We start from the raw sequence: 14,061 nt of genomic DNA, 5'->3' as shown, positions 1-14,061 counted from the left end.
CATTTTGTCATCAACCTTAACTTAGATGCCTTTTTACATGTCCTTTTTCATATCTTCTTCAACAAAATTGGATGAAACTTAAATTTAATATGGTGACAAAAATAGTGTTAAAGATAAGGCCCCATATTATTAATAGCATTTAATTTGATGATACTCATGAGGCTCTATAAATAAGAGTGTTATAAGCACGGACGAAGCCAAAAATATTTTAGAGTGGGGGCAACGTATAAAATATTAAAAATAAATTTAATTAATATGCACTATAATTTTACCATTCTTTTACGTATATCTTCAATTATATTTAAATATTATTTTATTTATTATATTATTAATCAAATATTTTTATAGAATCTCTATATAATGAGATGTATTTCGATATATGTATGATATTTGTACATCATACAATCCAATTATACTCTTACAATTATAAATAATCCATTATATTTTAATTATAACCTATATTCTTTCATTTTTAATATAAATCGTTTCTGAACTTTTCATGTGGATTATAAAATATAACCATTGTTATATAAAAGAATTATAATTTTTTTTACAAAACTTTTCTTCATTAAATAGAAGTATGAAAAAGATAAATTAATAAGATATTATAGAAAACTCAATAAATATATATATATATATATATATATATATATATATATATATATATATATAGTTTGTCCCAATTTTGCCTAATGTTGTGGTGAAAATTGCCGAACATATATTGGTTTAATTTAAGAAAAAACAATGTCTTAGTTAAAAGTCATGCATCATGAAATAGAAAATAGAAAATTTTAAAGCAAAATACCACTTACATTATATTAGTATACGTACAAATTTGAATTGTTTGTGGGGGCAATGACCCACATACTTGCCTATGTAGTTCCGCCCCTAGTTGTAAGAACATTTTCTTCCATCCTTTTTTCAAGTATCATTGTGTTTTATGTTTATTTATTTACAATGATGAATTTCAAATCTTTTGTTTTTCTCATATTTCTGGCTGGTGAGATTCTCATTTCTGCAGTGGTGGCCGATGAACCAGATCCTGATCCACCAAGTATGAACCTTGAAATCTACATCAATTTATTTGTTTATCAACTTTGTTTAAGATTTAGGTGAATTAAATTTGTGCATAAAACTGATAAAAGATTTTAGGAAAAAACATCCATATGATGATTTTTTATAACCACTCTTCATATGAATGCATTTGGTGTATGATTAAATTTTGTTGTTATAGTAACTTAATTATGTATGTTGTTGATGAAGGTCCAAAGATAAGCGTCTATGAAGAGCTTAAGGGGTGTTACAAGCATGAAAAAGGTAAAAAAAATTATATGTTTTATTTTAATGGGATTGATAAGTAATGTGAATCTTGGTTAATTAAGTTAATTTTGTAAAATTTTGCAACTTTAGGTGGAAGAAAAATGATTTTGGAGCCAATTCATGATGGAAACTGCAAGGAACAAGGAGGCGAAAAGTACGGTGATAATGAATTTGGTGGTATTGGTGGCGGTGTCGGTCAAGGAGGAGGTAGTAGAGGTGGCATATGGAAAGGTAGGGAAAAAGAAGGTGGAAGTGGTAGTGATGGAAAAGATTATGGTAGTGGAGGAAGTGGAAGTGGAAAAGGAAGAGAATGTGGTGATAAAGGCAATAGAATTGGAGGAGATTATGGTGGTGGAGCAAGTGGTGTTGGTAAAGGCAACGAAAGTGGAGGAAATTATGGTGGTGGCAAAGGTGGTGGTAGCATAGGAGATTACCGTGGTGGAAGTGGTAGCAGAGGAGATTATGGTGGTGGAGAAAGTGGAGAAGGTGGTGGTAAATGGGGAGATTATGGAGATGGAGCAGGTGGTGGTAAAGGAACTGGTAGCGGAGGAGATTATGGTGGTAAAAGTGGTAGAGGTAACATAGGAGATTATAGAGGTGGAGGTAGTGGCCATGGATCCGGTGGTGGAAGTAGACGAGACGACAATGAAAGTGGAGAAGGCGGTGGAAGCAAATGAGAAAAAAGAGGTTATTAATGCAATGGTACATGAGACTTCTATGATTTATGGCAAATATAAAAATAGAATATATACTCTATTCAAATTTCTTTTATCCTTAAACATACGTCATAATTATAGTATTGTCTCTCTTTATGTGTAGTACATGAATTATGAATAAAAAATATTGAGATATTGATAATCATAATAATAATAGTAATCACCATCATGGAAAGTTTCCATAATTCATTATATGATTTGTTCAGAAATACCTATTGATAAATACAAACAATACTTAAATACTCTAATTAAAAAGTGTTCAAATAGTATAGCGTTAATAGTATTAGTATCTTTGCAATTCACTTAATATTATTTTAAAAAATCAATCAATTCTAATGGGTCATGAAATCCCTAAAAAAAAATTATTAGATTATATATTCCCTTCACCCTTCTTAATTAAGTATTGTATATAAATATTCTGAAGAATCAAATCATCATGATTCATAAATAAAAATATAAAAACTAATATTGAATGACATAAATAAAAATATAAGGTAATGATGGGTGCATAAGACACTCAAATTTTTAATTTGTTGTATGAAAATTTTAATAGTAAAGTATATATACTAGGCAAGGCGAAACTAATATTCCCACAAAATCAATGCCTTGAGGATCCTGAACGGGAGTTAAAGATCCAATTATTTTGGGGGGAAAATTATTTACATTTTTTAGTTACCAATATGATGTTATACTTTAATTTCACTTATATTTTATGGTAAGAAAAAAGGAGTGTCATGAAAGTAATAAAACAAAAAAATAATATATATAATTAATTAAATGGATGTGCAAGCAGACTAAGTGAATGTAGCTTTTGCTTGAAAAGCACAATTTTTTTTCACCAAAATATCATTTCAGATGCACGTTTAACATAACTAACGTGTTTTAATAAAAATGTTACTTTAGATGCACGTTTAACGTAACTAATGCCATGCCAAACATATGCTCTTCAAGAAATTTGAATTTGAAACTTTTATCTTCTGAAAACGTAGATTTAGTCTATAAAAAGAATTCTAATTCTAATTTTTGTTCATCTAAATAAGTAGTTGAAACTAAAACTTGAATCAAAAATCTCAAATACTAAAAAATCCATATAAATATCTAAACTTAACTAAAATCGATATTGTTCGTTGATGTGGAGCATAACACAAGTATTATTTCTTATTGATCTATCGATCTAAATCGTTCTTTGATCGGTAAAACTTGTAACTCGAGATTATTTTGTATAAATTTATCCAAACCCATTTGTGTTCTTATTCTTTGATTTCATGAATTTCATTAAAAACCAAACATTGGAATTATATATTGTGCATTTTAATTTTTGTTAAGTGGAGTTAGGCATTTGATATACAATAATTTAAAATTAGTGAGATTAGATAAATAAGAAGTTCGATATGTCGTCTAGAAGCTATGGGTTTTTTCCTTTTCTATATTATGAATTAAAACACATGAATTTCATCAGAAATTAATTATTCTAATTTTGAAGACAAAAATTTATTATCGTCATTTTATTTAATTATGGTAAAAACTTACCCGCGTAAATAATTTATAAATTGGTTAATTCATATTATTATTATTATTATTATTATTATTATTATTATTATTATTTATAACACCCATATTCTTTTCCTAATTGTACTTAGTGTCTAATTGGTTAATTGGTGAAGAATTAGTTGTCCTAACCTAACTCTAAGCACTTGATTAGAGGTGAGTGTCGATCATTAGTAATAAGGGTCCATGTGCAAGGGCAAATCAATATGTTCTAATGGTATTATAAAACTTAAACTAAAGAGAAACCTCATTTCTCTACATATTTTCTCTTGGTTAGTAACTTGAATATCAAATGTGACATGAGAGGAAGAATAAGCCAATGACAGTTAATGGATGTCGAGTTACAAGTTAGAGTTAACCATACAGGCTTCACCCAACCTATGGATGGAGTCATTTTGTTAAATCAGTGGTTATATGTGCTGATTGACTCAGAGTTGAGAAGGGTGATATTTGAATAATCTCACAATTCATCTGTCATACCCCAATTTTGCCCTTCCTTCAATAAATCGACACCTTTATCATGACATTCACATCATCTATATAGCATAAGATGTATTTCATTCCACATAATGCCTAAGATGTCGACCAGAATAAACTTTTTAATTTATAGGCGAAGCAATTGAACTGATTCTCAAATGAACGTGAAATTAACGGCGGAAATTTTAAAATCGAGCTTGCAAATGTCAATTTTATTAATCTACAATTCGTGTAGTTTAACATGTCGTGTTCGTTTTATTTTTTCAACTACTTTTTCAGTCGCATTTTGACCAGTCTGAGCCTTTTAACCAATCATTTTTAATTTTAAAATTTGACCAAAATCGGTATGTTTTAGAGAAGTTTATTTCACGCTCATCATTTTGGTGTATTTTGTTTAATTTTTCGAGCATTTTTGCACCCAACTTTTTTTCAATTTGAGTTCGTTTATCATTTTTTTGTCAAAATGTTTGAAATAAGTAAATAGAATTTTCAGTGTTTTTGTTTCGAGTTAATTTTGATTATTTAGATTAATGTAATTTTATTTTATTTTATTTATTTGTAACTATTTTTACACAATTTTCACTCAATAAGGGCATGTTCGATATTTAATAAAAATAGAAAACCCTAGCATATATAAGTTAATAAGTGCTGAAAGAAGAGGACCTAAATTTTACAATCCACGTCACCTCTTTTTTGGGTCAAACAGAAATTGAAAAAAATAAAGAATTGAACCAATAGCAGCTAAAGTGTGTTGTTCACTTTCCAAAATCTCCCTCTCATTTCACATACCATCTCTTAACCCCTAGCATATACTTCTTATTGTAAAAAAAGAAGGCTTAGATGCACTTTTGATCCCCTTAGTTTGAGCATTTTAAACAATTGTTCCCCCTATTACAAAACTAGTGATTCTGCTTCCTTAATTTTGATGGTCTTTAGATTTTTGTGTTCCCCCTCCACTTTAATGGGCCTAAACCCAATTCATAGCAACATCCTTTTAAAGTTGCCCAAGAAGACATTGAGTAATACATTGTTGACTTTTATAAACACTAAAGTTGTTTATGAAAAAAAACAATGTGGGACATAATTCCCCCTTTTCCTTATGAATTCTACTCAGATCTCAATCATAAACTGAATGTGCATTGATGCTTTTCAAGATATAACCAGCCAAATAAACACAATCTGGTATCCACCAGATTAGATTAGTTTTCGATGTCAAAAGATATCAAGGAGTTTAATTTCGTTGTGCATGATATTTAACCGCTTTTACTTGTCCCGTCCAAATTCAAACTTCTTTACAACACAATTTTTTTGACGAATCATAACTTTGTACATAATACCATGTGTTCCTCTACCAATAATATATTGATCACTTAGATTTTCCGTAGCTTGCAACACTCGTTTCTTAAGGGAGAATGACTTACCTGAGATGTTGAATTCCTGAACATATTCAAGTCCAATCCATCCAGCTCCTCCATCAATATAATACCATTGATTTAGATCAGACTCCATATCTGATTCCTTTCCAATAAGACACCTTTGAACTATAATTACCATTACTAATATTGAGGATCCAATTGATATCATCACAATTGATATTGAGGATCCAATTGATATCATCACAATTTGAACATTACTAATATTGATACCTTTATGATCAGTTGAGTAGTGTGATTTGGAGACACATGGATTTAGATTTAGGGGAGAACAAAGGTATGAAATAATAAAGAAATAAAATCAATAAATAAAGCAAAACAAAAAAATAAGATAAAAAAAATAAAAATAAACAAACAAAACAAACAGCCCTCAAACTAAATAGTAGGTTTAACTCTCTTTAGGGATATTCCCTAGTAGAGTCGCCAGTTGTCGCATATAAAAAAATATGATCTCGTGAAGCACATAGAACACTCGCGGATGGACTGGTGGAGTCAACACTGTTTTCTATTTATTCCTAAGAAAAGGGAAAATGACAATAAAATTGTAAGGGAAATAAAAGGATAAGATGTTCATCGCAACCAAAATAGGGTTTGGGAGTCGGTTATGCAAGGGGAAGGTATTAACACCCCTCACATCTTTATACTCAACGGGAACCTCCTAAATTTATAAGGTTGATTATTTGTTAAGGGTCTATTTATTTTTTCTTTTTTTTATTCGAGTATTTACAAAAATAAATTATTTACAATGGAAAAAGGTTTTTTAATTATTGTGCTCGCCAAGGTTTCAAAACTTCGTGTCTATGTATTTTCATTGTGCAATGAGAAAATCATAGCATCGTAGTTCAAAAAAAAATTGTGTGTTGGTTGCTTTTATATAATATAAGTTAAGTCATTCTTGCGTGAAAACCTCGGCTTGTATGCTCGCACGATAAAGGCTTAAGCGCTTGTTTTTGTTTCATGTTGAAAATAACTTGAACTATCCTTTTATGAAAAATATTTTTGGAATGGTGTACCAGGGCACATAAAAGGTTTGATGAGTGATGTTTGATTTTAATTGTTTTGGTTCTAAGTAATCAATCGATGCAGAGAGCGCTAACCAATCAATTACTCAGGGACATGATGGATGTGTATCCACCTTCGATTTGCAAAAAATATTGATTTAATTTAACTTATAAAAGTAGTTTGATGATATGCACAAATATGAATTATTTACAAGTTGAGAAAAAAATCTTATTTTCTATTTATTTTATTAATTTGAATATAAAAAGGAATGTTTTATATATTTTTTAAAAATAGAATTTGAATAAGAAGAAGGATTATGATTGGTTGTTTGAACTTATAAAATAAAGGGAAATATTATCCATCATTCTTCATCATTAACCAACTAATATAAAATTTAAATTAAAATGAAAATTTTTTGTTTTAAATTAAATAAAAAAGGATAGTTTTTGTAACTAGCTAACAATTAATTAAATTAATTAACACCTAAGCACAATTAAAAAAACACTAAATGACTAACTTAAAAATACAAATAAATAATAAATAGAATAAGAAATAAGAAAATAAAATAGAATTGGGAGGGGGTTCAAATTCAGTGGGGATATTGGACTTTAAGCAACACTGGAGGGTGTGAGAATCAATGGCACTCTACTTAATATTAAAAATATGATAAGTTTATAAAGAGAAAAATAAAAAGGCACTCTACTCAATATTAAAAAAATGATAAGAATTTAATTGAAATACACTGACAGTGTAAAAGGATTTTACACCGTCAGTTAATTATAGACGTCGGATATTAAAAGAAGTTTGACTTTTATTTTAAAAATCTATAAAGTAATACAAACGGATGATGGTGATGAATCGACGGTGTAAAACTTTTTACACTGATAGTGTATAGTAGTTAATCTCAAATGATAATTAAAAATACTAATAATAACGATATTAATTATAAATAATAATAATAATAATATCTTAATAATAAAAAATAAACAATAACCCAATAATAATAAATAATAATAATAGATAATAGATAATAATTTAATGATAATACTTAATAATAATCTAAATAATGCTTAATGCTTAATACTTAATAATAAAATTACTAATTTTGCTAAATAATCACAATGACCAAAAATAGTAATATTAGCAACAAAAATAAAAAACTCTTTATGTGCTAGTAAACTTAAAAAAGAGGATAAAGGTCAAAATGGTCCTCCTTTGACTTTTAGATCATTCGAGTTGACCATATGACTTACTCATGAATGACTTAGATGGAACATGGCATCAGATGATAACTCAGGTGAACTGAGAGTGACACAAGGCACTCATGCACCAGACCTACCCTAATGGAAACTATGGTTTTAAAAGACTGAGATGGATAAAGTAAATGGGGTCAAAGTTTTGGGTATGACAATGACCAACACCTTTAGAATGTCAAGTCACACCATGAAAACAAGTTTTAGGTAGCAAATCTAAATCATGTATTAATAACAAAGATCCATCAATATTAAATCTTGAATAAACTTACATAGAACTCCATGAACTATTCAGTACTGGAATATAATGACTACATCTATATCCAACAAAGATATTTTTAGCTACGCTTACTCATCGTAGTTGTTTCGATAATCCCACAAAGATAATCTTTGAATTTTATCTGCCATATCACCTGAGCAACGTTCCTGCCTTAAATCTCCCACTCTTATTCTCATGTTGGAGACCAATGTGAACTTACTCCAATTCTATACTACCTCAATCCACCGAAACTCCCCTAAAATTTAATTGGGAACCCCTATTTATTATTGATGAAACAAAAGTTTCGATGGGCGCGTTGTCCTTTCGACCAGCGAGCCTGCTTTTCTTTTAAGGTAAGAAACTCCTATTTAGGGCTACAGTTGGCCATATTCCCCCTCTGGCACTGGGAGCACCGCTATCCCTCGATCAATGAAGCAACCCTTCCTTCACCATGACGTAACTTAGCATTGAAGTATTCTAGCTTCTTAAGTTTGTTAGGCGTGCCAATAGTCATAACTCATCGAGCCCGTCTTGGCTGAAACTTTGTTGTGACTTTGTTTTTGCTAGGCCTTTATGCTGTGATTTATGATTTTCCAGTTCTTTTTACATGTTTTTGATTATTACATACTAGAAAAATCCAAAAAGTTGTTATAATGCTTTTTATAGGTAAATTGGGTTTTTTTGCCATGATTGCTTGTAAAATAAGTTAATAAGTTTTTACGTATTTAACGTATTTCTGGACCTTATTAGTGATTAACATCATCTATCCTTGAAGAATTATTTGAATTCTTATAGTTCAGATTTCATCTTTGTTGCAGAACCGGTGATTCTAATTAACGAAATACCTTTATGAAGGATAAGTTATGTCTTCCCTATTACCATTTTTCATAGAGTAATTTTTACTATTCGTTTTGTTCGGGGTTTTGGTATAGTGGTCTCATGTACATAATTTTCATTTTATTTTTATTTGAGCTATGGACAAAGGACAAGGGTAGCTAGTAGTGCCAACATAATCGAGATGTTTAGTTATTCCCTTGATGTCAGAATGCTCTTAATTCAATAGAAAAAATAGAAGATAAAAAGTACGAGTGAGATGCATCTATCTATAAAAAATAAAATAAAATAAAATAAATAAATATAGATTTAGTCTCTACAAATATATAATTTCTTTTATTTAGTTTTAATTCTTAGAAATATATGTCATTTAGTTTTAAATCATTGTTATTTTGTTGTATAGCTTTTGTAGTATAGCTTTTGTAGGTAGCATATTTAGTTTTAGTTTTAGTTCTATAATGTTATTATCAGAAAGACTTAAATAAATATTACCTACACATATCAGAGATTAATCTAAATTAATTTTGCAAGATCAAAAACAAAATGACATATAATTGTGATGATTAAAACCAAACAAAAAATATAAGACTAAAAAAGTATTGATAAATATCATATACTTATTTAATTTAAATAAAAAATATTTTAATAAAATTTCTTAAAATAAACACATTAAATATATTCTTCTTTTTAATATGTATACGAAATGACAAATAAAAACGTCTAATCTAATAATATTAGCATTATCAATTGACTAGTCCCCACATAATGTTTTAAAAAAAAGTGAGAATTAAAAATAAAAATTAATCAAGGTTGTAACTAATTTTTCTTAGCAAGATAGTAATATAGATTATTTTTTTTAAAAACATTGCCACCGCCCTACTCAACTTTGTAATCTCATTTTATTTTTCTTCCCAAGCAAGTTACAATTTTCATTGATTCTTTAACTTTCTTTTTGTCATCAATCCTAACTTAGATGCCTTTTTATGTGTCATTTTTCATATCTTCAACAAAATTGGATGAAACTTAATTTTAATATGGTGACAAAAAATAGTGTTAATGATAAGGCCCCATATTATTAATAGTATTTAATTTGATAATACTTTTGAGGCACTATAAATAAGAGTGTTGTAAGAACATTTTCTTCCATCCTTTTTTCAAGTATCTTTTTGTTTTATGTTTATTTATTTACAATGATGAATTTCAAATCTTTTGTTTGTCTCATACTTCTGACGGGTGTGATTCTCATCTCTGCAGTGGTGGCTGATGAGCCGAATCCTGATCCACCAAGTATGAACCTTGAAATCATCGTCAATTTATTTGTTTATCAACTTTGTTTAAGATTTTGGTGAATTAAATGTGTACATGAAACTGATAAAAGATTTTAGAAAAAAACATCCATATGATGAATTTTTATAACCACTCCCCCATGAATATATTTGGTGTATGATTAAATTTTGTTGTTACAATAACTTAATTATGCATGATATTGATGAAGGTGCAAAGATAAGTGTCTATGAAGAGCTTAAGGGATGTTACAAGCATGAAAAAGGTAAATTTTTTATATGTTTTATTTTAATGGGATTGATAAGTAATGTGAATCTTGGTTAATTAAGTCAATTGTGTAAAACTTTGCAACTTTAGGTGGAACAAAAATGATTTTGGAGCCACTTCATGATGGAAACTGTAAGGAAAAAGGAGGTGGGGAGTATGGTGATAGCGAATTTGGTGTTATTAGTGGCGATGGCAGTCAAGGAGGAGGTAGTAGAGGTGGAATAGGGAGAGGTAGGGAAAAAGGAGGTGGAAGTGGTAGTGATGGAGATGATTATGGTGGTGGAGGAAGTGGAAGTTGAAAAGGAATAGAATATGATGGTAAATGTAGTGGTAGTGGAGGAGATTATGGTGGTGCAGCAAATGGTGCTGGTAAAGGCAGTGAAAGTAGAGGAGATTATGGTGGTGGAAGAAGTGGTGATTGTAAAGACAACGGTAAAGAAGGAGATTGTGATGGTGGAAGTGGAGGTGGAAGTGGTAGCATAAGAGATTATGGTGGTGGAGCTAGTGGTGGAAGTGGAGAAGGTGGTGGTAAATGGGGAGATTATTGTTAATTGAAAATTAAAATTCTGTTTTTTTCCCTCCCGAAATTAACAGATTTTATTTTCTTTAGAATCACTTTAGTTGTAGCTTTTATTCCCAATGTATAAATACATTTGTATCATTCCAATTCAAGGTTAATGCAAAAATATACTCATCCAAAATATTACTCTATTCTCTCTATTTTCTCTCTCAACTTCATCTTCCCCAAATATTCTTTTCTTCCACCATCGTTGAACCTTCATTTTTCAGTTTTATATTTTATGTTCCAACATTTGGTATCAAGAGCCTTGGTTATCGATCCTAATCCACTGCAACAATGGCAATCGTTTCCAATGATCGAATTCCCACCAATATCCCGATTCTTGATTCGAAGAATTATGATAAATGGGCAAAACAAATGAGCGTTTTGTTTGGTTATCAAGAGGTGCTTGAGATCATCGCCAATGGAGTTACACAATTAGGGGCAGAGGCTACCGACATTCAAAGAGCTACACACAAAGAAGAGAAGAAGAAGGATTACAAAGCCTTATTCTTGATTCATTCTTGTGTTGATAACGACAATTTCGAGAAGGTTGGCGATTGTGAATCGGCGAAGCAAGCATGGGAAATCTTGGAGAAAGCATATGTCGGTGCCGTCAAAGCGAAGGTTGTAAGGTTACAAACTTACAAGCGACAATTCGAGTTAACACAAATGGAAGATAAAGAAACGATTAACGACTACATTACGCGCATTACCCGGTTAGTTAATCAAATCAAATCTTATGGGGAAATGATTCTTGAGTAGAATGTTGTATCGAAAGTATTGCATTCGTTAACGCCGCATTTCGACAACATAGTTGTGGCTATTGAAGAATCAAAGGATCTAACAACTTTGAGCAAGGATGAATTGCAAAGTTCGTTAGAGGCACATGAACAAAGGATGGATGAGAGAGGCGCCGACAAAGCCAAAGCGAAGATTGATTTGCAAGCGCGTTTCAATGAGAAGAATAAGAGGTCGAAAGGAAAATTTGTGGCGAGAGGTAAATCAAATTTTCAGAATTTTGGTTCAAATGATTCGCAAAATTCAAAGCATTCGACGAGTGAAAAGGGTGAATGTATCTCCAAGGATAGTGGTCATAGCAATGGTTTCAAGAAGCGTGATGTGAGTAAGGTGCAATGCTACAAGTGCAGAAAGTTTGGACACTTTGCAAATTCGTGTCGTGGTAAATCGAACGAGAATCACAATAATGAAGCCAAGATTGCTAGGGAAGAGGTAGATGATGAGGACACACTTTTAATAATGATCACGGAGGGGAGTTATGGCATTACGGATGTTCCGGGCAGCAGCTACAGCAGTGAAAGTTTGCGGGACAGCAGTTGTACTGTTCCGGAAAATAGCGAGAAAATGCATTCAGATCGAAATGCGTTGGTTACCGTTCGTGATGGAGTCCAAGGGAGAGATGGGTGGTACTTGGATTCCGGTTGTTCAACACATATGACAGGTCGAAAAGATTGGTTTGTGCAAATCAATCAAGCGGCAAAAAGTAAAGTCAAATTTGCCGACAACACCACTTTAAGCGCCGAAGGGGTAGGAGATGTTTTGATCGGAAAGAGGAATGGTGGACATTCGAGGATCAAAGATGTCTTGTATATACCGGGAATTAAGTGTAATCTTTTAAGTATTGGCCAATTACTTGAAAAAGGTGCGTAGTATGATTTGTGGGAAGAATTTGCCTAAGGAATTGTGGGGTGAGACCGTGTTTACAGCCACCTACTTGTTGAATAGGTGTCCCACTAAGAAGCTAGAGAAACTCACACCGGAAGACGCTTGGAGTGGCTTCAAACCAAATTTGAATCATTTGCGCGTTTTTGGATCGATTACATATCGACATGTACCGAATCAACTTCGGAAGAAATTGGATGATAAGGGTGAGAAGCTGATATTTGTAGGATATCACTCTACTGGAGGGTACAAGTTGTTCGATGGAAGAAATCGAAAGGTCGTCATAACCCGGGATGTGACTTTTGATGAAGTAAAAAATGCAAAAAATGCTGCAGTAATCGGTTACCCAAATAGCAGTAACCTGTTACTCACAGAAAATGCAGCAGTAACCCGTTACCCAAATTGTAGTAACTGGTTACACAGAGAAGATTTGCAGCAGCAGCAGTTTTTTGAATTCTCTGATCCTGAGGCTAATGACACAGTTGTACCAGCACCTACAGTAGCGCAAAATGTTGTTGTTAATGATGGTAGACCAGTGAGGCAAAGAGCCTTGCCTCATAGACTCCGAGATTACGAAAGATTCCAAGATAACGAAGTGAATAACGATGGTGACTTTGTTCATTTCACGCTTGTGGCCGAATCCGAACTGGTAAATGAGGAAGAAGCCTTAAGTGATCCTAAGTGGATATGTGCAATGAAAGAGGAGCTGGAATCTATTGAGAAGAACGGTACTTGGGAGTTGGTCGATTTACCACTTGGAAAGAAACCGTTAGGTGTGCGATGGGTCTATAAGGTTAAAGCAAATCCCAAAGGTGAAGTAATCAAGCACAAAGCTCGATTAGTGGCGAAGGGGTTCTTGCAACGAGAAGGTATAGACTATGAGGAGGTATTCGCACCGGTGGCTAAATTAGAGACTATTCGTTTGGTTGTTGGTATTGCGCATAACAACAATTGGATGGTTTACCAAATGGATGTCAAATCTGCGTTTTTGAATGGTCCTCTTGTCGAGGAAGTCTATGTGGGGCAGCCACCCGGTTTCGTGATAAAAGATCAAGAGATGAAGTATTACAAGCTACATAAGGCGTTGTATGGTTTGAAACAAACTCCAAGAGCTTGGAACAAACGTATTGACGGCTTTCTTATTGACATTGGTTTCAAACGATGTGTATCCGAACATGGAGTTTATGTGAGATTAGATACGAATGATGGTGTGATTATACTTTGCTTGTATGTTGATGATCTCTTGATTACGGGCAGCCATGACAAGAGTGTTTCAAGGTTCAAAAGTGAGCTCATGAGAGTGTTTAAGATGACGGACCTTGGTGTCATGAATTACTTCCTTGGCATAGAGTTTCACAAGTCAAAAGTGGGGCTGCTTATGCACCAAAGAAGGTATGCTCTAGATATTTTGAAGAAGTGTGATATG

General features: G+C 31.9%; 2 protein-coding genes across 2 annotated transcripts; both read left to right on the top strand.

Moving 5' to 3' along the window:
- Positions 1 to 935: 935 nt before the first annotated feature.
- Positions 936 to 1,997, top strand: LOC127086462 (glycine-rich cell wall structural protein 2). The gene is made up of 3 exons (XM_051027227.1): positions 936 to 1,054; positions 1,264 to 1,317; positions 1,411 to 1,997. The coding sequence occupies exons 1-3, from the start codon at positions 958 to 960 to the stop codon at positions 1,995 to 1,997; spliced, it is 738 nt and encodes a 245-aa protein (XP_050883184.1). The 5' UTR covers positions 936 to 957.
- Positions 1,998 to 11,249: 9,252 nt separating this feature from the next.
- On the top strand, positions 11,250 to 12,623 carry LOC127086452 (uncharacterized). Its single transcript, XM_051027218.1, has 2 exons — positions 11,250 to 11,579; positions 11,718 to 12,623. The coding sequence occupies exons 1-2, from the start codon at positions 11,250 to 11,252 to the stop codon at positions 12,621 to 12,623; spliced, it is 1,236 nt and encodes a 411-aa protein (XP_050883175.1).
- The last annotated feature ends 1,438 nt before the right edge of the window (positions 12,624 to 14,061 follow it).

Source organism: Lathyrus oleraceus, chromosome 1, assembly GCF_024323335.1.
Source record: "Lathyrus oleraceus cultivar Zhongwan6 chromosome 1, CAAS_Psat_ZW6_1.0, whole genome shotgun sequence".
NCBI lineage: Eukaryota > Viridiplantae > Streptophyta > Magnoliopsida > Fabales > Fabaceae > Lathyrus > Lathyrus oleraceus.
Note: the sequence above shows the minus strand (reverse complement) of the source record. Positions and strands in the feature narration are given on the sequence as shown.

What these genes read in the sequence shown, in the direction of transcription:
- LOC127086452 (XM_051027218.1), top strand. Translation starts at nt 11,250, where the DNA reads ATGGCAATCGTTTCCAATGATCGAATTCCCACCAATATCCCGATTCTT. An exon ending in TCGGTGCCGTCAAAGCGAAG is followed by an intron (nt 11,580 to 11,717) that starts GTTGTAAGGTTA and finishes ATTCTTGAGTAG; the next exon opens with AATGTTGTATCGAAAGTATT.
- LOC127086462 (XM_051027227.1), top strand. Translation starts at nt 958, where the DNA reads ATGATGAATTTCAAATCTTTTGTTTTTCTCATATTTCTGGCTGGTGAG. An exon ending in ACCAGATCCTGATCCACCAA is followed by an intron (nt 1,055 to 1,263) that starts GTATGAACCTTG and finishes TTGTTGATGAAG; the next exon opens with GTCCAAAGATAAGCGTCTAT. An exon ending in GTGTTACAAGCATGAAAAAG is followed by an intron (nt 1,318 to 1,410) that starts GTAAAAAAAATT and finishes TTGCAACTTTAG; the next exon opens with GTGGAAGAAAAATGATTTTG.